Source organism: Cnephaeus nilssonii (assembly GCF_951640355.1).
Source record: "Cnephaeus nilssonii genome assembly, chromosome: 12".
NCBI classification, from domain to species: domain Eukaryota; kingdom Metazoa; phylum Chordata; class Mammalia; order Chiroptera; family Vespertilionidae; genus Cnephaeus; species Cnephaeus nilssonii.
In genome coordinates this window covers 45885492-45912798 of record NC_137083.1, presented here as the reverse complement: position 1 = coordinate 45912798, position 27307 = coordinate 45885492, and the positions used below count along the sequence as shown (strand labels likewise).

Here is a 27307-nt window from a genome sequence, read left to right as displayed (position 1 = left end):
GATGTTTCTTGCCAAGGATCACAAGAAACAACCGAGAAAAGCAGTCTAGTCGATATAACTAGTAATAATAATAATAATAATTATGAGGATTATAAGGATTATGAGGATAGTGAAAAAGTCCCCATCAGCTCCTGGAAGACTGCTGTTGATAAAGAATTTGTTCTATCTAGTTGGTTTTTGAAGTAACATTTACAAAATATTGAAATAGAAGCCTTGTACTCTCTCTGGCTCAGAATTCCAGAAGCACCCTGTCTTTGAAATAAATAATCTCCATACCACCTGTAAGAGGACTCAATCTGAAGCAAGGATTAAACTGTTGGAACCTAGCTTACTATTTCTAGCTGGAGGCCTAGTACACAAAATTCGGGTACTGGTAGGGTCCCTAGCGGCTGCCGGCTGGGGCCTCCCTTCCTTCCCCCGGCTGGCTCCGCCCCCTGGTCGAACTCCCGGACGAACTCACAGTCAAGGGTACAATTTGCATACTACCCTTTTATTATATAGGATTATTTCCACCCAATATCTGAAGCCTCTTTCTGGGAGATTTCTCATTTAAATAACAGATCCTAGCGTGGGGCTCTCAAGATTTTAAAAATAACTGTTTACCTTAAATTGTTGAGATTTCCAGGTAAATGATACAAGCACAGGCTTGTTTAGTTAATTAAATCAGCAATTTGAATCCACTCTTGTATATCATTTAGGATGTCCTTTCTTTGCCTGGTGGATATTATGGTGCAAATCCCAAAGTTCTTACCAAAGGATGCCATGCTGATAGTATTCTACGTTACTGAAGAACATAACACCCAGACAAACAAATGCCACACTTCCCAGGAGTTTTCTAAATACCTTTAGTTCATGGGACTTTGTCATTTGCCGAGTTATTTGACACCATCATGTTTCAACGTCTTTCTATTTTTCTGTGTGTTTTCTTTTTGGAAAAGTTCATTATTTTGCTATTGTGAATTCTGCTTTTGTGGGGGGTAGGGAATTGGTAATTCATCAAATTCTGAAAAATAGGATCTATTAGTATGCGTGGAAAATTGGTGGGAATATGAGCGAAATCAGACTTTCAAATGTTTGCCCCTTCCATTTTTTCTTTTCGCATGGCAATGAGGTTTTGAACTAAAAGTGCAGAATGACCATGCCCACGAATTTACTTTTAGGAACAAAAGTCCCACTCGTTTTACTAAAGGTCAAGTAAAGTTACTAATCTATTTGCGTTGTTAGAAGAGGTGGTGTGGGTGCTCCTAGATGTCAAATAGCTCCAGAACACTCGTATGGGGGGTCCTGAGAACATGAACACACAAGGAGTTGGTGAAAGCAAGGTGACTTTGGCCTTGACTAGTCCAGAGCTCTAGCAGTAATAGCATCAGCAAGAATGAGTGAGTTGGTCAAAGGGGCCAGTGTGCTGAGAACTTACCACCTGATTGTCCAAAATTAAATAGTATGGCACTGCTGCTTTTCCATCTAGGTCTAAATAGCCTTGGAGCAAAGCAGACTTTGAAGATCTGGTTTAGCCAATACCACATCTAAATGTGAGATCTTGTGACTCTGATGTGTAGAACAGCTGATTAAGTGCACACTTCCTGCCACTGGGAGACTTGGAGGAGGAGAGTGAGGCAGGAGAGCACACCCCACCCCCACCCCCTGTCCTCTGGGCCTCTCTGGATTGAACAACCTCCCTTGAGGAAGAGAGCACCCAAAGGAAAATAGTGACTGTTCAAAGGGAACCGTTTATACTATCTCAGGGAAGGAAGAGAGAAAAGACCGTTTCTGTCTGCTTTGTTACCACAAACCATTTGGGGAGCTCTCTAGAAAACAGGATCCCACCAAGTGTCCCAGAATCGGACCACTGAGGGCAGCTCTCCGGCTGCTCATCTGCAAGGTGGTGGGTTAGGGGAAGACTAGCAGCTGGATATCTGAATTTCTCTCCTAGGCAACCACAGTTGTTTTCTCTTCCAGGTCGTATCTCTGTGGACTTTGTAAAGGAAGACACAACACAATAGTTCTTCTAATAGTCCTTATATTTATCATATATTTTTATATATAAACATATGACACATAATGATTTATAGTAATTATATTAATTTTAAAAATTAACATGACCAATTTTATGACTTTTATATTTCTCACAAACTCTAGTAATTGGAGGAAGAAGAAAAAATATGATTTATCTTCTTTATTTTACATTGGAAAAAGAAGGGTACCTTTGTATGGAATATTTGGATTCCATTTGAACCACCAAAGAGGCTGTCAGGATAATAATTTTAAATATACCATGCACCTAGGTAACTAAAATGTTCAAAACTGATGACAGGTTATTTAAAAACTGGTTTGTTAACTGCCATTTGGATCATGGATACTGGCTTCCCACTTGGTGCACTCTCTCTGCCTTGTTTCTGAAATGTTAGGGGTACACAGCCGGCGTCTTTATACAAGTGTGCGTTGGGGCAGAAAGAAGATGCATAATGTGAAAAGTCATTTAGTGCAAAGTGCTTACTTGAATCAATAGTAAATTTAAGAATTCTTTTTTCTTTAAATACGTTTTTATTGATTTTGGAGAGAGAGGAAGAGACAGAGAGAGAGAGAGAGAGAGAGAGAGAGAGAGAGAGAGAGATATTTGCTGCTGTACTTATTTATGCACTCATTAGTTGATTCTTGTATGTGCCCTGACCGGGGATCGAACCTGCAACCTTGGTATGTTGGGAATGATGCTCTAATCAACTGTACTACCCAGCCAGGGCCTGTGTATATCCCTTTTTAAAAATTGATAATATATATAGTACATATGCAGAAAAGTACACAAAATATGCACTTATCACTCCACAAATTATAATTAATTATCAGTGAAAACCTGTAACCACTAACCAAGTCTAGAAAATAGAACAGTCACTAACACCCTGAAAGTCCACCAGCTCAAAGGTAAACATTATCATGACTATTGTAACACTAAAGTTTAGATGTGTCTCTTAATTGAACTTAGGAGATTATATATTATATTCTTTTCTGCAAGGCCTTTTTTCACTCAATATTGTGTTTGTCAGGTTTTTTACATTCTAGTTTGTTCATTTTCATAGGTGTTTCCTATTTCATTTTATGAATTATTTGCTTATTCTACTGTTAATAGATATTTGATTGTTTCCAATTTTAATGTGAACGAATAACAGTGCTCTGAATATGTTTGACATTGTAGCACATATTTACATATTATTGTTGGGTATGTAACAGGGAAAGGAATAGTTGGAACGTAGGGTGTGCATCCGTTCAAGTAGATAATGACCGACTATTTTCTAAAGCGTTTGTGCCAGCTTATACTCACATTGTTTGAGAGTTCCTATTGCTGCAAATCATCATCAATACTTAGCATCGTCAGTATTTCTAGTTTTAGCCATTCCAGTGGGTGTTTAATAATAACTCATTATGGCTTTAATTTGTACTGCAATTATAAATGATGTTTATGTACAATTTGTTAAGATATATTAGAAGAACCTTTTAATGTTAAAAGTATAATTCAAAACATACTTACATTTTGACTATGTTAGAAGTGCATAATGCCTGAAAAAAGTGCGGGGACTAAATAAGTTAAAATACTGACAGTGGTTCAATCTGGAGAGCTTGGATATAGGGAATTAATTTTTAAAAAAATTCTTAACTTTTCCATTTATGGGTATAAACTCCTTTTATATTCAGGCATAATTAGAAAATAAAAATAAGAAAGTCATTATGAAAAATCTCTTGAAATGATGTTTCATCGTTAAAACAAATACCCACTGCCCCCCCCATTTTCTTTTTGTTGAAGAATGCAACCATAGCTCTTAAATTCTCTGTATAAGAAAATATTCACACTAACTCAGTGTTAATGTGTAGATTAAGCAATGTTTTCACCTCCACCTTTATTGGTTACTTCTTACCAAACCCTGTCTACATTTTGTAGCAGGGTTTACATTCCATAGTTTTCATAACCAAGGTGCATCCTAGCAGCCCCCTTTGGTACTTTTGGACTGTGCTGCTTGCTCATCGGATAACGTTTGCTCTAATGCATTCCTTATATACTGGCTGCCTCCTGCAAGTCCCACAGTAGGGATCGAGCCCGCAACCCAAGCATGTGCCCTGACTGGGAATTGAACCCTGACCTTCTGGTTCATAGGTCCACGCTCAACCACCAAGGCACACTGGCTGGGCTACATGCATACTTTTCACCCGATTTGACTATAAACTCTTTGAGATTAGAGACTGAATGACCATATATTTATTGAAATCCTCCTCCCAAGTGTTGAAGTCATAATGGATTCTTAGTAAATGGATTTTCAATAAATGTCTGTGTAGTTATACATGTAGTTTTTAAAAATTGAAATCCAACACGGTAAATTTGTAAAAAGCCTAAGTCAATTCAAAATTCATGGGGAACATAATTTAGCCACAAAGATGATAAAAATGGGATTTGAAGCTGAACCATCTTATTAGTTAGGGTCCTGGCAGTTTAAAAGAGTGGATATTTACAGAGATGTGAACAAGGTTAAAGGCCCCCAAAGTGACCCTAAAGCCCAGCAGCCCCCAGGAGTAGCGAAAGTTGGAAGAAGTTCCTACCGCTAACCTGAAGGTGCAAACAAACTGATTCATTGAGGGCTGGTGCCCAGGAAGAGGGGTCACCCTTCTAGAGGGGTGGCCATGGGGTGGCCTGCAGATCTCAAGCTAAGGAGAGGAAGTGACTGGAATAAATACCCCTGATCCCTCTTCCCTCCACTGCGTCTCATTAGGAGAATCCAGAGGAAAACTGAGCCAGCTGATTCAGACCCTAAAGACCAGCCTTCCTGGGCATGCAGGGGTTCCCAGGTGAAGGATGGTAAATGGAAAGTAACTGGCAGAGCCCTCTGTGCATGTAAGGGTCCCATGGGAATGCTGGGTAGAGACTATCTGGGCGCTCACCTTGAAGAGAAGAAAACATGAAGATTAGGATTGTGCAGGTTTCCGGCAGTGTTTCGTATACTAGCCGTGGACATTTTCATGGTTTCCTTCACTGTATGGAAAGCAAATTTTTTATTACAAATTTTGGTTTATTAAAACTGCGACTATTGAATAATTAATTAGTTGGTTAAAAATACATTAGAAGGGATAACTCCCTTTGTTCTCTGTTAGGCCAATGCTTGAATATAAAGAATGTTTACTTGTTATGGGAAGAACAAAGTTAAACAAAAAAATAAATTTGTTATATTAAAAACCCCATTTCATTCTTCTGGTAGTTGGAGCCCTCATACAAAGATGCAAGGGGTATTATGTACATTTCCAGCGTTCCAGGCAACATGAAAGCAAATTGTAATAATCCAGCATACAAACCTTGTTTAATGCTCTCATAATAAGTCATGCAAGTGATTAAATACTGTGATTTTAATCTTGGCATTTTAGTAACCCAATAAGATAGATGAAAAGGCAGTAACAAATTAGATTATTTAATCATATTTCATTCTAACTAAGAAGGTATTCTCTGCAATGTGTTTTTGTTTTGAAGGCTATCATACATAGTATAATGTTTAAAACGCTCTAATAACAATCTTTCTTCTACTCTTTTTATTGTAATCTGCTTTCATGACCTTTTAAAAAAATTTAACCCAAAGTCAAATCATCTCCACAAACAAATACACAGTTTCATATTGCTTTCTTGCTTTTGGGGGAACATCAAAGTAATCCCCACCTTCTTTCTTGTCTGAAGCTGTACATTATATAGCCATTGGAAAGAAATGACAGCCACTCATTAGGTCTCTATGGCCTTGGGTGGACGAATGGGCGAGAACAATATAAGGGACACTGTCCCTGACTAGACGTGCTGGGCCCGCATGCCTGAGCCAAGATGCAGAGGTAATGGAATGGCAGTTGTGCCCTGGCAGCCCAGACAGCCCTCAGCTGGGGCATCTCTGGTCCCCAGGCTAAAGTTAGTATGACTTAGTTCAGAGGGTCACAGTCATATTTCTGTGCTCTTTGGCGACAACATAAAAGGCCTGGAATCTCTGCACTTGGAACCGTTCTAAGTTTCAGTGTCCTTTCAAGAATGTTTCTTGTTTTGGTTTTTCTCTCCTTAGTTTGTGCTCTCCTTCAATTATTGAGTCTTGTCCAGCCCCAGAACAGAGAGGGCAGGGAAAGCTACCGGCAGAGGAAGTCCTGGGAAGCCAACAGCAATCTTCAAATTGTGTATCTACTAAAAATATAAACCAAGAAAGAGACACCTATAATTTTTTTCCTGGTGCTACTGTAATCTTCAAATGAAGATTTTTAGAAAGTTTGACAAATATTTACCAGGTCAAGATTATGGTAGTTTGTGAAATAATATATGTCATTTACATGGGAAATTTTGTGGCTGCCTTCCTCACAACTCCCACCGCCTTTCCTTACAGTAGAATTCCCCTCTCTGGACATAATCTTGAATGGCTCTTGCACACAGCAATACCCACACATCTGCCTATTAAATATAAGGAGGTTACTTTTCCCTCTCAATCTGCTTTACAAAACAAAACAAAATAAAAACCCTGACAAATGATCTAGCTTCTGGGAATTTGGAAGTGACTTTGGTTAGGTAATGTTAAAAGCAGCTCTCTTGAAAAGCGAAAATTCATATATCTTTACATCTGTGTCCAGTGGCACCGGAGCCATTGGAGTTCAAGGTTGAGTGCTCAGCCTTGGTGGCTTAGAAACTAATTTATGTCAGGCTTCAGCTCTAGAAGCATGTCATGCTAGCCAACTCCCGGGGGCCTGATGTGGAAACAATTAATCAGTGATCAACTTCCAGGGAGAAACTGAGCAGCAAGGAAAGCAGAACACCATGCAGACATCTCTTCGCTGAGTTTAGAACATGAGAGTTTTGGGGGGTGCTTCTGACAACCCCCAGGGGCATCAGCACGCTCTCTGTTTACTGAGTGTCAGTGCCGGGCATTGGCAGCAGCCCTGTGCGGGAGCTATTATTGTTCCATTTTTGTGTTCACCAGGGAACTTCTGCTCAGTGACACAGTCAGTGGTGCCTGAATTCAAATCCTGTTCCCTCAAAACTCTTGTATCTAATTACTGAGCCCTTGTTCTTAACCACCTTATGTGGTCTTAACGATTTTACGAAGAGCGGCCCCGGGGAATCCAAGAAGATGCTTCAGGAACACTGTCAGGCAGGAGAGCAAAGCGTAAGATTCGCTTTGGAAAGAGGGTTCCAATATTTCAGTGTTTGAAAATCATAGAATATGCTGCTTATGCCATCCCTAATATGCATGTGTGTGTATGAGTACATGTGGCTGTATTGTATATGTATGTAGATTATGAGTGGAGTATGTTAGCATAGTGTATGATATATATATAGCATTATTAGATACTAGCTCACTACATCAGGCTTTACTCATATGCACTTGCCAAGGCCCCTACAAGGTAGGTATCCCCCCTGTGGGGTCCTTAAGGACAAGGAGAGGGTGGGTATGGTGGCCGAGGTTGCACCTGAGCCCTTCCATGTGCCGCTGCTCTAGGGGCCTGTCTCACCTGTCTCCAGAATTCCTAATGACCCCTCCCTGGGTGACCCATACTGAATATTTTGCTAGTCCTATTCTGGGGATGGCCAGTTTCTTTCTTTAGGGCAGTGATGAACTTACAGTTTTCTTATTGGTACTCCAGTCTGAAGGCATGTCCCACCTCTGTGTTTAGAATAGATGACCCAGTATCTCCTCAGCATCATCTCTCTGGAAGTGACGTGTGATTATGACATTCCCAGAGTGGGTGAAGTTGCCTGGCTTCACCTCCAGGAGGAATCAGCCCTCTTCTCTGTGTTGGTGCTTCCTGGTGTTCCTGCCAGGGACGGTGTGAGCAGGCCTGGATTCCTTCCCACGCAGTGCTTTTAACAGTTCTCTTCGGTCTTCTTGTGGAAACGGGTCACATGAAAGTGAGGGCCTGGGTGCAGACGTCAGACGTCCAGACTTGAGAAAACTGCCAGGCCCGCCTGGCTTCCTTGCATCTTTGGGTGGTGACTGCCCAGCTCCCACCTCTGTAATTTTCATTCTACGTGTGGAGTCCCCCCCCCCCCCCCTCCCCAGACCTTCCCACCGCCATGTGTGCTTCTTCAGAGTGGAATCTAGCCTCTAAAATATTCTTACTACTCTTCTTAATTCTGGAATTTCAGGAAAATAACAAGTTTTAATTTCCGTCTACACTAAACAACAACAACAACACAAGTAAGAGGTGCTTTTGCCTTCACTGATTTTTGGTTCAGACCCAGTTTGTAGTGGGTCACAAAAGCTGATCTAGGAGATGCCACTTCGTGGATTTCTTGAAATGTCTTCTTTTCTACATTTCTGCTGCACCAGTCTCATTATATGTCTACAAATAAGTTTATACTTCGTAATAATTATTTTGAACCAGTTTGGAAGGCTGATTTTCCTTTCTGGTAGAAAATGAATTATGGGATGGGAGCATCCCCTGAGCTCTAAAGTAACAAACATGTCTAAATGTAGCTTAGAATGTAACACAGGGCGAACTTGCTTTGTGGTAAAGAGCTAAAATAGGCTATACTAATAGGTTACACCGATTTTTATTTAAAGTAGAAGTAATTTTACTAATTTCTGAGTGGGTATGGACAACCTCAAGTTGTTTTGAAAAGAAAGCTTTTTTTTCCCCTCCCTGGTGGGGAGTTTTCACTCTTCTTTCATGTAAATTTAAGAGAACTGGATTTTTATTTTACTTCACCAAAAGTGGCATCTGAATAACAATAAAAAGCCTCTTTTTTTTAGTTCAAAATGAAAAAGAGAATAACAAGGAGCAAGCGAGAGAAAATCCCCCCCCCCCCCCCATATTTCAGCCTCTTTTATTTTCTACTGAGAGCAAATTCATTATCTGATCTTCGGTTTCATTTATTTCAGTGCCTGTGCTGTGCACTTGGTGGAGCCGGCTTCTCCCGAGATTGTGTTCTGACAGGGTGATAGGGGCCAGAGCCCTGCCGTCAATATGCACTTGCTTTGAGAGGCGTGATGAGAAAACACGTTTCCCCTCCCTTTCATTTTACACTTAAAGCCAGTGGTATAAGAGGAATTTGCTGTTCTCCGTAGATCTGTCTCTATCTTGGCTTCTCCTTTTTGTGGCCAGGCCCTCGTCAATGGGAAAACGGAGAGTGCCAGTGTTTAGCCTGTCGTGGCCAGTTCACTGGATTATCCACACAAAATGTTTCCTATTGAAGAAGGAACAAGGCAGGGAGGGTGTTGCACAGTCCGGCTATTCTTTAGAAATGCCTCTTGCAGGGGCTTCAGGGACGGCTGTGGGGAAAGGAGGGCCAGGAGGGGATCGGGGTATGGTGGCAGCAAGGTGTGTTCGAAAATTTATTCTCATCAGCCCAAGTGTACAACCTGCTTTTGCGCCCAAAAACCAAAGCATGAGCTTGATCAAAATCTCATTCTTTCCCGACTTTCCAACCCCAGGAGCACTTAATTACTGATTGTTCCCTGAATGTGGCTAATCAGGAGGCCTTGCGAAAAATGAGTGTGAGAGGAAGCCGGCTTTCAGAGAGGAGGAGCTGCCCTCAGCAAAGTGAAGCCCAGATCTGTGAAACCGGTTTCATTCATATGCACGACTTCCCAGTAAAGCTCGAGCAGGGATATGTGGAGTGTCTGATTTCACATTTTTCAGACTTTTTGCAGTTGGTCACCTTTCTTATTGGTGGGCAACTCTGCCATGAGCGCGCTTAGATTTCCAGTCTAGACACATTTGCTTTCTTCTCAATGCAGCACCATGATGGTGAGAGGTAAGTTTTCAGTGGTGAAATGAATGATCAGGTCAAATTGAAAATACGGTCTCAGAAGCTACTTTAAGCTCAGATGCCTTTTGTTTAGAATATCTTTCTCTTCATGAAAGCCAAAGGCAGACCTTTGCTTTTCTATATTCATAGTGTCATAAAACTTTTCAAAGGTCAATTTTCTTTGCCCAAATAATCGTATATACTACCTGCATTATGTCACCATGACTTTAAGGTAAAAGAAATATATATTCCTGATATTTTTTCCCCCCTGAAGACACCTTGAGTTCACTTAAAATCTTATGTCCTCTCACAGACAGCCTCTGTCTGTGGCGACACTTGTTTTCTGCGTACGTCTTATACCCGGTTTTCTTTTTTCCCCAGGCCTTCTGCCTTATCGAGTAGCCCAACGTATTCGGACCTGCCCTTCATTAGGATCTCCCCGCACCGGAACCCTGCTGCTGCCTCAGAGTCCCCCTTCAGCCCTCCACATCCCTACATCAACCCGTACATGGACTACATCCGCTCTCTGCACAGCAGCCCGTCACTCTCCATGATCTCCGCAGCCCGGGGGCTGAGTCCCACAGATGGTAAGTCTCAGACCGACCCATTTCGCCTCTATGCATCATGCCACCTTCTCCTCCCGCCTCCCCTGGGGCATGGTGTTGAGTAGCTTTGTTTATTGAGTGTTTCCCACTTGCCAGACACTAGGCTAAGTGCTTTAAGTTCATGCTTTCATGTCAACGTCGAGACACCTCCATCAGGGTGGGGTTATTATCTCCATTTTCAGGTAAAGATAGCAATGTGCAGAGGTGCAAAATCCTTGCTCTTATCCATCTTTCTGTTTTGCGTCTTGACAGAAGTTTAGACGGGCCCTGTAAGCGTGCATACAGTGAGCATGTGTAGTCACTGGAGCCTTTTGCTCACTACCCAGTGTTTACTTTTCTCTTCTGCAGTACATTTATACAGATGTGTCTACTACAGCGGCTCTTCTTAAACTCCAGTGTGCATATGGATCACCTGGGGATGGTGACAAAATGTGATTCTTTGTTGGGTGGGTCCAGGAGTGGCCGGAGATTCTGCACGTCTGAAAAGCTCTCAGGTGATGTCAGTGCTGCTGGTCCGTGGACCACGCTCTGAGCAGCAAGGTCTTAGAGAACTTGATGGTTCAGAACTGATGCTGCCCTCTATCCTTGATGGTGCCAAACAGAAACTGGAAGAGGGATGTGGTGGGAACAGAAAAGAACTTTGACCTTAATTCAGTAATACCTGATCTGATGCTCATGTTAAGCTCTCAAGGATCAAATTCTGGTTGGTTCTGTTAGCCTCCAAATTAATTACGTTGACATGACTCTTTTTAATTGGACTTGTGTATTCTGCACCTGTCAAGTTCTAAACCATTTCTTTGATTCAGGAAGAACATTTTCCATCGCATACACACGTATACAAACTCACTTGCCCACAATCGCCAGAACCTGAATTAAGGTCCAGAATTGCATACGCCTTATTGATTGCAGGTGGTAGGTTGTGAGTTCTCTGCAGCAGGTCACAAATCCCTGGTGCTTGATGGGGAGCTCAGAGAAACACCATGCGCTCCAATACACTGAGCAGCATTTGAAGGGACCCGGCAAGGTCCCCATCTCTACGCAGACCACTCTCCGAGGCTGGCTGTGTGTGGTGGGAATAGTGTGTGGGAAAGCCGCACAAGGTTGCTCAGTAAACATCTATTCAGTTGTGCTTCCAGGAGTAGCACTGCTCCAGGAATAGCTGCCGACTCCTTGTAAGGCACCTAAAGAGAATGAGTTTTGCCATTTGGACAAGATTCACCTTTTTTTTTTTTTCAGTTTTATTGAAATACTAGAGGCCTGGTGCACGAAATTCGTATGTGGGGGCGGGGGTGTGTGTCCCTCAGCCCAGCCTTCACCCTCTCTAATCTGGGACTGCTGGCTCCAAACCACTCACCTGCCTGCCTGATTGCCCCCTAACTACTCCCCTGCCAGCCTGATCGATGCCTAACTGCTCCCCTGCTGGCCCAATTGCCCCTAACTGTCCTCCCCTGCAGGCCTGGTCGTCCCCAACTGCCCTCCCCTGCAGGCCTGGTCACCCCTAACTTCCCTCCCCTGCAGGCCTGGTTGCCCCCAACTGCCTTCCTTTGCTGGCCCGGTCACCCCTAATTTCCCTCCCCTGCAGGCCTGGTTCCCCCCAACTGTCCTCCCCTGCAGGCCTGGTCGCCCCCAATTCCCCTCCTCTGCCAGCCTGATCGCCCCCAACTGCCCTCCCTTGCAGGCCTGGTCCCTCCCAACTGCCCTCTCCTGCTGTCCCCGTCACCCCTAACTTCCCTCCCCTGCAGGCCTGGTTCCCCCCAACTGCCCTCCCCTGATGGCCCTGTCTCTCCTAACTTCCCTCCCCTGATGGCCTGATTGCCCTCAACTGCCCTCCCCTGCCTGCCATCTTGTGGCAGCCATCTTGTGTCCACATGGGGGCAGCCATCTTGTGTTGGAGTGATGGTCAATTTGCATAATACCTCTTTATTATATAGGATAATTGACAAAAGCACTGTATAAATTTAAGGTGTATAGCATAGTGACTTACATATACTGTGAAGTGATTACCTCAGTAAGTTTAGTTAACATACATTTTCTCATATAGATAGAAAAAGGGAAAAGAAAAAAAAATGTTATCTCCCCTGTGATGACAGTTTAGGATTTAATGTGTTAGCAACTTTCAAATACACCATATAGCAGTGTTAATTATGTGCATCATATTGCACATCTCCAGTTCTTATTTCTCTTATAATTGGAAGTTTGTAAGATTTATATTTTAAAAATAAAACCATCAGAGAGTCAAACACAATCTTCTGGTTGGGATTTGCTTTTAAAATGGGAAAAATGGAAAGTTACCTCTATGGAGTACTTGGGAATTTTTTGGAAATGACTACCAAGGAGACCAGAGGCTGAGAGGGCAAGGGAGGTCAGCGCACAGTGGACTTGAAGTTGTGCCTGGCTTGTGGAAATTTAGTTGAGTCATGAGAAATTGGACCTCTAGTTAAAAAGGATCTTATCCTCTGCTACCCATAGTATTTCATTGTGAATGTGAATAAGACATTTTTGATTGGTTCTGCCTAACTCTTCTTGCCTCAAGAGTCCAATAATATCCAATAAAATAAAGTCAAGTCACTAATATTTTCTGTGGTCTAAGAATTTTTAATATATATCATGTCTTTATCATGTATAAAAAGTCTGTGGGCACAACATCAGTAGATGAGTGGATAAAAAAGCTGTGGTACATTTATACCATGGAATACTATGCAGCAGTGAAAAAGAAAAATCTCTTAGCCTTTGGGACAGCATGTGGGGACCTGGAGAGTATCACGCTAAGTGAAATAAGTCAGTCAGAGAAAGTCAATTACCACATGATCTCACTCATGTGGAATCTAATTAATGAAATAAATTGATGAACGGAGTGGGTCCAGAGACATGGAAGCATGAAAAAGAGTATGGAATCTCGGAGGGAAGGCGGGGAGAGAGGCTGGATAGGAGGTGATCAACCAAAGACCTTGTATGCATAACCCTTGGACACAGACAGTGGGGTGGTGAGGGTCTGGGGCGGGGGGTGGGGAGGGTGGGAGTTGGCTGGAGGGGGTCGATGGGGCAAAAAGGGGATATATGTAATACTTTCAGCAATAAAGATTTTAAAAGAAAGTCTGTGGGCACAAATGTGAAACACAAAGCTATTTATAGAATGCCAGTTTTTCTACATAATAATTGCCAAACTAACTTTTAGTGATGGAATGCTATGTGCTAATAGGCACTTACATGCATCACTGCATTCATGTTCCCAACAACCTCATGGAGCAGCAAGAGGCAGAGCTGACATTTGTATCCAGATCTTCACGAATCTGGAGACCACCCTCAGAACCTCTGCAATATCCGTCAGTTTTGCCATAAATTGGCAGGTGGACACTGATTATTATCCCACTCTTACAGAGCTGACTCTTGCCAGTAAATTGCTCCAGATTGGTAGGTATATTTTCTTTTTGATTTTGTAATGAAAAAAGAGCTTTTAAATTATAGAACACAAAATTGCAGCTTATCATTCAGTCGTGTGTTATTAAAGCTGTGCGGCCTTTCCCCTTGTAAGTGCTGGGTCCTCCAGGTAGTGAGAGCTGACTCAGACATGCCTGTCAGGAAGCTTAGAGAAGTATGTTAAGTATGTCTGGAAAGAAATCATAGATGTCTCAGTTGTCAACTACTGTAAGGAATGTGAACACACTGGGATTTTATATAAGAAACAGTTTCATTTTGTAAGGCAGAGGTGGGAATGTGTTATGTACATACATACATTTTAATCATTTTAAATTCTTGAAGATTTCTTTAAACTGTGGGGGTACGAGAAATAATTTTTCTCGCACCTTCTAAGTTCTTCTGTCTGGCTGGTAATTAATAAGAGACAGATTAACAGGAGAAAACGCCCCAAATTTATTACGAATATACATGCAGAGGTGCCATAAAAATATGGAACCTGAAGATGTGTTTGGGGCTTCTATGCCATTCTGGACAAAGGAGAGGGGTTTCAAAGCGACAGCAGGCAATGTACAGCAGGTAGATGAGAAAGAGCAAATGTGCTAAACAAATTCTTGCTGGGTCACCCGGAAACAATTGGACACAGAGGGTGTCCAAAAAAAAAAAAAAGAGGCTTTTTTAGATTTCACTCTGTCTGCCACACTTAGTTTATATTATGATATTAAATGATGCTCCCTTCTTTTTTTATGTTTCAGATACAGTTGACATTCAATATTATTTTATGTTAATTTCAGATGTACAGCACATTGGTCAGGCAGTTGAATAATTTACAAAGTGATCCCCTGATAATTCTGGTACCCAGATGTTCCTTTCTTGTAAACAGGGTTTTTTTTTGTGTGTGTCTGAATTCCTGTAGGTGTGTAAGGAAGAGGGTCAGAAGTTCTTTCTGAGTCTTTAATGTCTTAAAATCAATATCCCAACATACATCTTTTTGGGGTGGCAAAACTTTGGTCCCTTCAACACTTACCTCAAATATTTTATAATGTATTTTATTTTCTCTATTCTTTTCCTTTAGTTTTCTTTCCAAATAAAAGATATCTGAAAGACTTAAGTGAAAGCCCAATTTGAGTCAAAGGAATTTTACTAGACTGAGCCATAAAAGGAATTGTTGATGTGGGCTGCATAACAAATGGACTATTGACCTTCTTTCAACAAGTACCCAACCTTTTCTCCTCTTCCCTTCCAGCGCCCCACGCGGGAGTCAGCCCAGCAGAATACTACCATCAGATGGCTCTGTTAGCTGGCCAGCGCAGCCCCTACGCAGACATCCTCCCCACGGCTGCCACCACTGGCGCTGGGGCCATCCACATGGAGTATTTTCATGCCATGGACAGTAAGTGATGGGGCCATTTTCTGAGGTGGGGGGCAGATGCTAACTCATGCACTGGAGAGGAAGACACAAAGATTAGGTAATTGTCTACCTTGACAAACCAGAGAAAGAGGAGGAGCAGCAATGCTTGGTGCTCTGGTTCTGTTGGTGTTTTAGGAAGCTGCCAGATGCTGGGCCATCCCAGGACTCCCTGTTTAACTCGGAACGAACTGGAAGGTGCAGGCAATTGTAATTCGGCAGATAAACAAAAAACTGCTCTGCCTCGTCTTGATAACGAAATAAGGAAACCTGTTTGATTACATGAGTGTACTTAGCCTAGTCATTTCTTGGTTTTATAGATTTTATGCCTTAAAAGTTAATTTTTCAAAAGACCTGTCCTTGGTTTGACATTTTTTTCATTTGATTTGCCTCATATGTTTTTTTTACATTAAAACTTATATTTCACTAAAACCTTTTATCTAGGAAAAATAAAAAGCATTTCCAAATTAGAAGCCTATTTTTGGTACATGGCAGTGGAAGAAAATGGGATCATTGGATGCATTTTGTATCAGTCATTTTGGGGTCTTATGATGATTTCTCTGGGTCACTTACCAAGATGTGTAGGAAAAGGAGGCTGTGGTTGTGACTTTTCAGAACATCCAGGAGTTCTCAGTTATGCAGATTCTTTGAGTCCACATCCATTTGTCAGGCAGTGACTTGGAAGCATCATCCAGGGGGTCATCAATGAAAGCCACCACCCTTTGAATATGACACTAATATGACTTTGAGGAGAGCATATGCTTGAGATTTTGTTTATACTCCCTAGTAGCAGTGATTAACTTGTTTTTATATATATTTTATTGATTTCAGTGAGGAAGGGAGAGGGAAAGAGAGATAGAAACATGGATGATGAGAATCATTGATTGGCTGCCTCCTGTATGCCCCCTACTGGGGATCGAGCCCACAACGTGGGCATGTGCCCTGGGACCCTTCAGTCCTCAGGCCAATGCTCTATCCACTGAGCCAAACCAGCTAGGACAACTTGTGTTTTTCCATCACAGTCTATTTGTATTCTTTTGTGAAAAGGGTATACATTTGTCAACTCTGGCACTAGTTAGTAATTCAGTCCTTAGGTCTGGAGAAGGTCCGGGTAAAATCTATAGCTCAGTCTTACAATGATGAACGAACTTGGCTATGTTACATAGTAACCTACGCGTGCACAGGTTTCCCTTGGAGAGTTTGTTACCTCACACAAAGTGAAAGAACGGTATTACATGTTCTGCGGGGCCTTTGTTGTTCTGCTCTGTAGAGTGGAGAGCTTCAATTTCAGATTCATCATAACCACTTTTCAATTAGGGACTGTTGAAAAAAAAGTTCGGTGTTATTATGCAAATTCGTTATTTTAAATCTGCGAATAATTAAAATAATACAGAATCCTTGGAAGGTCAGCCCATATATTACCTTCTTTATTTGATGAGAATCTGTTTAGTCAGACAGTGGTGGTTTTTATCTAAATAAAGGATGAAGCTATCGTTTTACTTTGTAAAAACTAATTAAGGGAATTTTAATTTGCCAAGTATATGGTAAATTGATCGTCATTAAGTAGGAATTTAGATGTCCTATCATTCATCATATAAAAAGAAAACTCCTTTTTCTTTGTCAGAATATTTTATTAGAATGGAGAAACAAAACAACAGAAAGCCAAATCGAAGATACCCGTGTTGGAACAATAAGAATGCTTGAGCTTATATTTAAGAAGGCAATGGTTTGGCCAGAGAAGACCTGGGCCTGTTCTCTTTCAGCTGTTTTGAAAGTGCTCACCTTGTCTCCTTTTCCCTTCAACAGAGGATCCCAGATCACTGCCTCACAGTGCTGACTTTATCTTGCTTTGCTTGGTTATTAGGGAGTTGGGAAAAGCATAATGAAAGGGTTTGGAAGTGCATAAAGTACTAGATTCTTTTTCTCTAAAATACTTGAAATAGCATTTGGTTAAACAGAGCATAAGAAGTGTACCCAGGATTTAGCAGACTTTTCCAATAACAAAGTGAAACCATTTAAAATTAAAAAAACAAAATTCTTCATTGATTTCAGAGAGAAAGGAAGATGGAGAGAGAGATAGAAACATCAATGATGAGAGAGAATCACCAATCGGCTGCCTCCTGCACGCCACTCACTGGGGATCGAGCCCACAACCCAGGCACATGCCCTTGGCCAGAGTCGAAACTGGGACCCCTCAGTTCGCAGGCCGACGCTCTATCCACTGAGCCAAACCCGCTAGGGCAACACCTGATTTTTAAATGTGCCAATAGTGGGCATAGCTGGGTTCCAGCCAGCTTCAGTATAGAGCATTTTTGTGTTGCATGCTAGAATGAAGTCTGTTTTATAGCTCTCATGTTGAGATTCGAGTGACCTTAAAGGACAGGAGAGCGAGAGATATCTCTACAAGGAACATGCTAGAGATGAAGACACTTGAAAAACAACACTGTTGATATTGGCGAAAACCGACTTACATCCCATCTTGGAGGGAAAAACAGATTTGCTGGACCAGCCAGGCCGAGAGCAACCCCAGGGTCCTTGGAGGGATGAAGTCTGCCTGGCTTTGGAAGGTGTCTGTCTGGCTTTGGAAGGTGTGAAGGGAGTATAAGGTCACTAGAGTTTTATAGCATCAGATGGTCTCCTTAGCTAGTTAGTGACTTAAATAATTAAAGGTGTTTCAGAGATCAGCTCTTTCCAGAATGTCCTGTTACTTCTAACTGTGCCATTGATCCCCGAGTCCCAGTGAGTCCATGTGAGAAGGGTTATCGTTGAGGATTATCTGGAAGTCGACCATAAGTCCAGTTTGTCCTTGGAAATTTTTTGGAAGTGGAATGCATTTCTTCATTGAAAAATTTCTATATGGTGAGATTAGCCTCTCGTGGTAAATGTCAAACATCTATGTGTAAGGCAGATGCCATAATAAAACACTAAAAGGTATGTACATAGTTGGGATTACTATTTTTGTACTAACGTACCCTGAGTCAGGTAATGAATCTATTCTAAATGAAGAAACTCAATTTTAAATGTGCCTGAAAGAAAATTTTGAGTAGGTACCACATTTGTCATTTGAGTTGGTTTTCCAGTTTTTTACATGGGTGGTACTAACTTACTAAGTTCCAGTTTGTGATTTATTTATTTTTATTAACTATAAAATATATCTCTATTTATTTCTATAATATCTGTATGGCCTTTTTATTCATCTATTCTATGTTAAAGATGTTGGATTGTGGTCTTGTGCCAAGGTCCATCTCTGATGAGGAAAATATTCCCAGTGGGTTTCCCAGAGACCAAGTGCTTAGACTTCTTTATATAAAGAAGACTTAGCTTTTACTTCTGTTTTCTGGGTACCATAAAATTGCCTTGTCCATCTAACCAAGGCATATCCATGCCATGACATAGAAACCCTCCATTGGTAGTTTAAAGAAGTCATGTTTTATTTGCTACTATCTCCTGGGATTATGTTTTCATTCTTTCATTAAACTTTATTTTGATGACATTGTAATATAAATGTAACCTTAGAAAAGGCAGGAGTGGGCCTGTAAGCCACATGCATAGCTATGCCCTGAAATTCAGATCTCGAATATCTACCAAGTTGAAGGTAAATGGGCATTTATTTTTTAACTCTCCAGTTAAGAAGGGTTAACACAAGTTGGCATGCCTTTAAGTGGTGACTTGTTAACCTCCAGATTGGTGGGATCTTTTTGAAGGTGAAACATTCTAATAAATGTGGATAATTAATAAATCCAGAGAATTAAAATAGACTTATCAAATCTCATTATAATGCTTGCTGGGATTGTATCTGATTGTAACAAACTACATCCCAAAATTTTAAATGTTTCTTTGGACTTATGTTGTTGTTAGGCTATGGGGAATTTAGGGCAGGGTTCCTCAATTTTAGCACTCTTGAGGCCAGGCAGTTCATTGTGGGGAGCTGTCCCACACATCACAGGGTGTTCAGCAGCATCTCTGGCCTCTCCCCACTAGATGTAAGTAGCACCCCATGAGTTGTGAGAAGCGAAATGTCTCCAGATGTTGTCATTTGACCCCTGGGGACAATATTGCCCCCCAATTGAGAACCATTAATTTGGGTAATATATTTAGCAGTTGTTTTAAGAAATGAATCAGATAACTACAGGCATTGTGGGGAAATGAGTGTATAACCAAGCTGAATCTTTTATCTTAGGATACTTTAACTCATTTTTCCTTTGGCTCATTGCCTTAAAGTGGTGCGTGTTGGGAGGGTGGTGTGTGTTGTGTAGCTGTGGGAACCACTGTCTTTGTTGCTTGTGGTGAATTAATGACGGGAATATCTAAGCAGCCATCAGATTCATAAATCACTAGAAATGAGAGGGATAACACATAAAAGTCTTTCCCTTTTGTTTAGCAATTTATCATTTTGCCTACACATTAATAAACAGAGCTCCCCTGAGGTAAGCCCTTGGAAGATAAATATTTCTCCCTAATTTCCTCAATTGTAGCCAGTAGATCACAAGTGGGAGGAGAGGTACTTGTCATCGGAAGTTGCCACTTCTTATCCTTCATTTCTTCCACACAGGCGAGTAGCAATAAATAACAGGTACAGCAGGTAATCAGGTTCTGTTTTGTTTATTAACAGGCACCAGATTCCCCAGCCCCAGGCTGTCAGCCAGGCCAAACCGAAAACGTACACTGTCTATATCACCACTGTCCGATCATAGCTTTGACCTTCAGACCATGATAAGGACGTCTCCCAACTCCTTGGTCACAATTCTCAATAATTCCCGCAGCAGCTCTTCAGCAAGTGGCTCCTATGGTCACTTATCTGCAAGTGCAATCAGGTATGTATTTTCCCGAAGCTGTTATGTGTTTCTTTAATAAAACATCAGCTCTAGACTGCACCTGGATTTGCAGTACTGACTACCTGTGAGGACGGATACAGCAGCATGACACGAGGCCTGACCCAGGAAGCAGATCAAATGTCCCTATACTGAATTCCAGATCCAATTATTGGGCCCAAAATATATATTCTGTAGACTTTTAGTTAGTAGCCCACATATAGAAATAGTAGTTATTCAGTTATGATGAAATTCATATCATAAAGATAGTGAATAGGGCAAATCTTTTTATCCCAGCCCCTGTTATTGATTATAGTTCTGTAGTGGAAAAACTGACTTCATACCTGGGTGTGGGACACATGCAAGAATAAGAGCGAAAATCAAAAGATCAGGCATGGTGTAATTTACATGTTATTACTGGGGAAAGGCGTGCACGATGACGTGCACTTTCCCCAGTAGTAGCATGTAGAAAAAAAGAAAGAAAAAGGAAGAAAGGAAAGAAAGAAAGGAAGGAAGGAAGGAAGGAAGGAAGGAAGGAAGGAAGGAAGGAAGGAAGGAAGGAAGGAAGGAAGGAAGGAAGGAGGAAAGAAAGAGAAAGAAAGAGGAGGGAGGGAGGGAGGAAGAAAAAAGAAAAGGTGGCATCATGGTCTTTAGACTAATGGAAAATAAGTGGATAAATGGGAAGGCATATCTATCACAGGAAATCCAGGGGGAAAAAGTTTTAGCTCTAGTAATATACCATATTTACTAGAAATGAATACTATTGTTTGTTCCAGAAAGTTCTCAATTACCGTTTTATTTATTTTCTTGTTCCATTAGCAGCAATGCTCCTTGACAAGCAGGTTAGTGTTTAAATATTGTAAATCCCCATTTTGATACCATATCATTTTCCGCAGTGAAAATGATATGGTCAATTTATTTATGGTCAATAAAGTGTGGAAACTTGGAGCAAAGCAAATAACTCTGCTTACTTGATAGAAGTTAGGAGTTAGAAAGGGGGCCTAGGTGTTTTCAAGATTAACCACTTTAGTCACAAATGTAGCTTTGGAATCGGGGATATCTGTAGGCAGATTCCATATTTGCCACCAACCACCTGTGCAAACCTGGCTCACTGGTCGGCTCTCTGAAGTTGTCTTCACACTTGTAAACTAAAGACAAGACACCCACTGTATGGGAAAGGGGCACATTGAGTTAAAGCTGGTGTGGACCTGCAATTCCAGGATGAAGACCCCTACCTGTGGGCAAAGCCTCAGGGGAACTGACCCTGGATGGTCTGTCCAGGAGCTGAGCTATCACGGCCTGGCTGTGCTGCCCTATGCTCATCCCAGTCTGGCTCCGAGAACTGTGACCTGGCTGTTCTGTACTCCTAGTAGATACTCCGGCGTCATAGATTGCCGTTGACCATGTAATTATGATGTGGCTCGACTAGAAATCATAGTATCACAGTAGTAGAAATGTGGCACATGATGATCTTCATACAGAATCAGTCTGTGAGCATTCCTTTCTCTTGTTACTTGTTCATTTTTCTTCCCCCTTGCTCTCTGCCCAGCTGTCTTGACTTTTTACAGCATCCAAAGGACTTGGATTAAAATATGGTGTGCAAATGGTCATGGTGTTGTGTTTCTTCTTACCTCAGCCTCTTGCTGGCTTCTTGATCTCCTTACCTTTGCCCAGGTAACCTCGTATCAGTACTTGGAAGACCTGAAATTATCAAGTACACTGACTTGAAATTGTCATTATCCCCTGCCTCCCAGACCTACAGTAGACCTTGTTGTTGTCATGAGAGCTAGAAGAAGACTCCCTGGGGACCTTGTTGCCGTTGGGAGAGCCGGGCCATCACACACTTCTCTTCTTCTCTGTCTTCGGCTCTTTCCACTCTATATTTTCTCTTGCAACGTGACCTCTCATTCATTAGTACAAATCTATGTGTTAGGTTAACATGTAGCTTTTAATGCATATGAGGTAATACACATAACCCAGGATGAGGTGAGCTCGCCATATAATACAATCATGAGAGTCATTGTCATCGGCACTGCTTGCCAGCCTTTCAGCTGGAGAAATGTTAGTGCTTTGCTTGCCCTGTTCTACGTTTCATTTTGTGAAATCTAAAAACTGACCCGAGGAATAATTGGTGAGTAGTAGGACCAGGGGATGACAGGGAAAGGGAGGAAGCATGAAAAAGTCTGAAAAGAGGAGCTAACTTTCTCAAGAGTGAAAGATACAAGAGCAGATGTGCACTCAGGGTGCACTTACACTCTGCCTCATACCAAGGAACACGGCAGGCGCTAGTAACCCAGCGATTTTGGAAAGCATCGTGTTATTCTTGTTCTGCACATCAGCACAGTGGGTCTTTGCAAGAGGAAATTGACAAAGGTCATGTCCGGTGAGCATCAGTGTCAGCACGCCAATCCCTTGCGTTTTAATTCACCCCAAACACATTTGCCTTTCACACATACATGTTTGCTAATACCTAGTCTGCTTCTGGTATTAGAGTGCATAGAGTACTGATGTCGGTTAAATAAATGTCTAAAGATATTAGTCAATGTTTAAAGACACACTGAGTTTTCTAAAAAATGCCGTAGCCATTTCCTTCACATTTGTGTCCCAGTTCAAATGTTACTCTCCAAGAGGCTGATAATACCATTTACCACAATTGGAAATCCCATGTGTATTTGCTCATTGTGCAACTTACTGTATGCTTCCTCCTCTAAACACAAGGCCGAAGGCTGTGCATGTCTTGTTCATGGCCACAGTCCCCACCCCACAAAATCTGCGCTGTCACCTTGACACGAGTCAACACATATTTCTTTTTAAAAATTTTTTATTTCACTTTATTTTCTTCATCAACATTTATCCCCTCTATACCCTCTTCCACCTCCACCCAACCCCCTCTACCTCCACAATCATCAAACTGTTGTCCCTGTCAATGAGTTTTTTCTTTTTTGCTCAACCCCTCCCCCTCAACTCCCATACTCAGATGTCTGCCTGCTCTCTATCCATGAGTATGTCTCTATTTTGCTTACTAGTTCAGTTTCTCGTTAAATTCCACATATGAATGAAATCATATGGTACTTGTCTTTCTCTGACTGGCTTATTTCACCTAGCGCAAGGTTCTCTAGATCAATCCATGCTGTCGCAAAGGGTAAAATTGTTTCCCTTTTTATGGCAGAGTAGAAATCCATTGTATAATTGTACCACAACTTTTTATCCATTCATCTGCTGATGGGCACTTGGGCTGTTTCCAGATCTTAGCTATTGTAAACGACACTGCAATGAACATAGGGGTACATATATTCTTTTGAATTAGTATTACAGGTTTCTTCAGATAAATTTCCAGAAGAGGCATCACTAGGTCATAAGGCAGTTCCATTTTTTATACTTTGAGATAACTCCATACTGCTTTCCACAGTGGCTGTACCATTCTGCATTCCCACCAACAATGCATGAAGGTTCCCTTTTCTCCACATCCTCACCAACGCTTGTTTGTTGATTTTTTTTTTTTATGATAGCCATTCTGACAGGTGTGAGGTTTTACCTCATTTTGTTTTTAATTTGCATTTCTCTGGCGATTAGTGATATTGAGAGTCTTTTCATATGTCTGTTGGCCATTTGTATGTCATTGGAGAAGTGTCTATTCAGGTATTTTGTCCATTTTAAAAAATTAGATTTTTTGTTTCTTTGGTGTTGAGTTTTATAAGTTCTTTACAAATTTTGGATATTAACCTCTCATCAGAAGCATTATTGGTGAATAAATTCTCCCATTCAGTGGTTTGTCTTTTCATTTTGTTGATGGTTTTCTTTGCTGTGCAAAAATTCTTTTGTGTGTTTTTTTTTCTTTAGTTTCCCTTGCCTGAGAAGATATAGCAGAAAAAAATATTGCTACGAGAAATATTTAAAATATGACTGCCTATGTTTTCTTCTAGGATTTTTATGGTTTCTGGTCTAATATTTAAGTGTTTAAGCCATTTTGAGTTTATTCATGTATGAGATGTAAGATAATGGTCTGGTTTCATTTTTTTGACATATATGTCCAATTTTCCCAACCCCATTTATCAAATAGACTATCATTAGTCCATTGTAGTTTTTGCTTTCTTTGTCAAATATTCATTGACTATAACGGTATGGATTTATTTCTGGGCTCTCTATTCTGTTCCATTGATCCATGTCTGTTTTTATGCCAGTACCATGCTGTTTTGATTATTGTGGCCTTGTAGTATCAACAAATATTTCGTAATTGAATAAATCAAGGAGCTCTTTAGTTAGTAATTAAAATTGGAATCACCTTTATTAAAGGAAGTTTTATGTGATAGATGAATAATTATGGTTTTCAGAGAGTTATATATAGTCTATCTAAATGGTGTATTAATATGTCCATATGTTGATAGTTATATAGATATAGAGACAGAGACAGAGGGATGGATGCAAAATAAAGGGATAAAAAGATCAATGTCTGTTGCTCAAGTTTTAATTTCTCTATCATTCTAAAGACACCCATCTAAGATGAGATGATTCACATTTATCAGGTACAGCATATAATCCCCATTCTGTATGGATAAGGCTAGTGTTATAAATATCCAGTTAATGACATTATATTAGAAATAGTTTTTTTCTCTGCTAATACCTGTCCCTAGAAATTGAACTGCCATTGGAAGAGGTGTTTCAAATGGCCCTCATCTTCCTGCAGGGCAAACCTAAATAGAATAAAGAAATTAGTAACACACTCATTTCTCACTTTATGTTTAATGGCTAAAATGAAGATGGTTTCATATCCTTAGTAGTTTTAGATCTGACATGGCCAGGGTAGAGACCTCAATGCAAGTGAGAGCTATGTGCCCAGAGCTACGTCAGAAGTCGGTGTGGGTTTCTGCTTTCAGCACTGACCAGCTCTGCCTGGTAAGCAGAGGGCGGGTTGTGTTTTCTGCTTCATGTAGCATCAGCCCTTTCCAACAACAGGAGTAAGGTCATACCTGGCTGGTCCATTGCCACTTCCTGAGGCAGAATAGGAACGAGCTTGGCCTCCATAGCAAGGTGGTTCTGCACCCTTGCTGGAGTCAACACCTTGTTGTATGTTGAAGAGACAATGCAAAAGTGAGTTGGGGGGGAAATATTGAGTAATAGAGGGATACAGCGCCAAATGACCAGTGTCCTCAAAGCTCTCTGAGTGCATCTTCTAAGGATCATGAGACAACCTTCTCTCCCCCCAGTATCAGTGAAGGTGATTGATCTTAACTAAAAAAGGTAGTTTTCATTTGTTCTCAGATGTGGTCATTAGTTTCAAATATTACTTGACTTAATCAGCTATTTATTCCCCAAATACTTAACTGCATATTCATCTATTTGCTTGTCACTGGGCTGGTCATGGAGGCTACAAAAATAAATGAGAGACATGACTGATGCCCTCAGAGAACCCACAGAAGGGAAGAGCTTCCGGTCAGACATGAATGAGTGAGTGGAGCAGGTGAGGCCCTGAGTGGGAAGTGTGATTGATGAGGGGCTATCAGCAGCCCAGGGCTTCAGATGGCAGTAAGCACAGGGAAGGGTTTACTTACGCCAAAACACGAGGTTGGAGGTGGGCAAGGGCAAGGCTATACACTGTGTCCTGGACCACGGATCCAGGAACAGGAGGCTGCATTGTTTTAGGGGTGAGGGAGCTGATGCTCGGGGAGGTTAGTGGGCTGAAGCAAAGGCACTCAACTACTTACGGGGTAGAATCTAGTGAATCTAACTTTGAACTTCCTCTTTATTTTTTTTATTATTGACACTGTTGCAGATGTCCCCCATCCCCCCCTCCACCCCTGCCCTTTGCTCATCTCCACCCAGCCCTCCACCTTTCCCCCCATCTGGCCATCACCACTGTTGTCTGTGCCCATGGGCTATGCATATATGTTCTCTGGCTAATATCTTCTCCTTCTTTCTTTCTGTTCCCCAGGCCATACTTCCTTCTCTCTTGACTGAAAGGATTGGCAGGAAACACCATTTACAATAAGGAAACAGTATCTGAGGATGTTTTTAAAAATTATGTTATGCTTGTACTAATATGGTTTTCCTAACCAGTGCTTCGAGGCAGATCTCATTGGAGAGAGTGTCACTGCTCTTTATAGTCCTGGAGGGCTTGTCTGCTGGGCTGTTTAGTGGCAAGTAGCTTTTAAAGCCTTTAGAACACTTTGCTCATATAAAACCTAATGAATTTTTGTCTAAAGCATCATTCAAAAAGTGTGTGTTTCTCAATGAAACGTTGGGGTCGTCCTTGTTTTGTGAGTACACAGGCCTTTGTGTGCTCATTACGTCTTTTGAGACTGCTGGGTTTTCTAGTAAACGTCGTGCCTGGTAACTTTCGTGGATGGAAGTGGAAGCCTTATTTATTTATTTTTTTTCTTTTCAGGTACCAGCACATGCACGTTCAGTGTGTCCCTAACCTACCCATACACAAATAATAATAGCTGTTGGCCCATTCTCTGCAAAACTGGAAAGAACTGGTCTTACTTTGAATGGCAGTGGTTGTGTAATAAATTCCACAGCTGTAACCAGAAAGTGGATGGCCTCATTAGTACAAAGCCACAGAGTTGGTTTAGATTAGAACTTCTCCTCCTGGCCCCCTCCCCCCCCCCCCCTTCTTCTCTCTCCTCTTGAAGTCGGTTTCTCAGATTATGGGGCCCTCATGTTCTCCCAGTGTTGCCTGTTGCCTGATTTCACCTCCGAAGCTGGTTTCATGAGCAACCATTGGAAGAGAGATGAGATACTGAAAAGTAAATGTTGGCGTTGGATTTTTCAGCTACAGAAAATGGGCTTTTTCTGCAGCATGAAGCTTCCTATCCCATGCCCTGACCTACAGTGATACATCATAAAAGGGTCACATGAGTTTATTTTAAGGGTGTTTTAAAAATTCACATCTGAATGAAATTTAACAACCAGGGCAATTGAAAAAATATTTTTATAGGTAGAGTTGATTTTACATTTAAAACAAGACATTTTTTAAGACTCCAGAGGGGCCACATATTTTTTACGCTTCCCCTTGGGTAGGAGATGGCGCCTCTGTGATGGGGGCCTCCCCAGTACCGCCTACTTCTGGCTCTGCTGTGGCTTAGCTCTTGGGTCTGGCCAGCTCTGTCGGGCCCACCATGTCATGATGGGGTTCCAGAGATGAACCAGCAAACCGGTGATCCTCTCTGATGAAGCAAATATAAAAAAAATGTGGGAGTATTACTCAGTTACCACAGCCTCCCTCACCCTTTCTCCACATGTATTGCACATTAATGCAAAGGAACCCTAGCACTTCGACTCTGTGGAAGTGAGATTTTCATGGCAACTCTAAGGGAAAACTATTACC

At 41.5% G+C, this 27307-nt stretch overlaps 1 protein-coding gene across 3 annotated transcripts in view; it reads left to right on the top strand.

Annotated features, from left to right (window-relative positions):
- Nucleotides 1–27307, top strand: part of GLI3 (GLI family zinc finger 3) — a 274024-nt gene that overhangs the window by 170496 nt on the left and 76221 nt on the right. For all 3 annotated transcript variants that reach the window (XM_079785986.1, XM_079785988.1, XM_079785987.1), the window contains exons 5-7: nt 10124–10329; nt 15008–15154; nt 19782–19983. In XM_079785986.1, coding sequence (XP_079642112.1) covers nt 10124–10329; nt 15008–15154; nt 19782–19983 — 555 coding nt within the window. The remainder of the gene's footprint in view (nt 1–10123; nt 10330–15007; nt 15155–19781; nt 19984–27307) is intronic.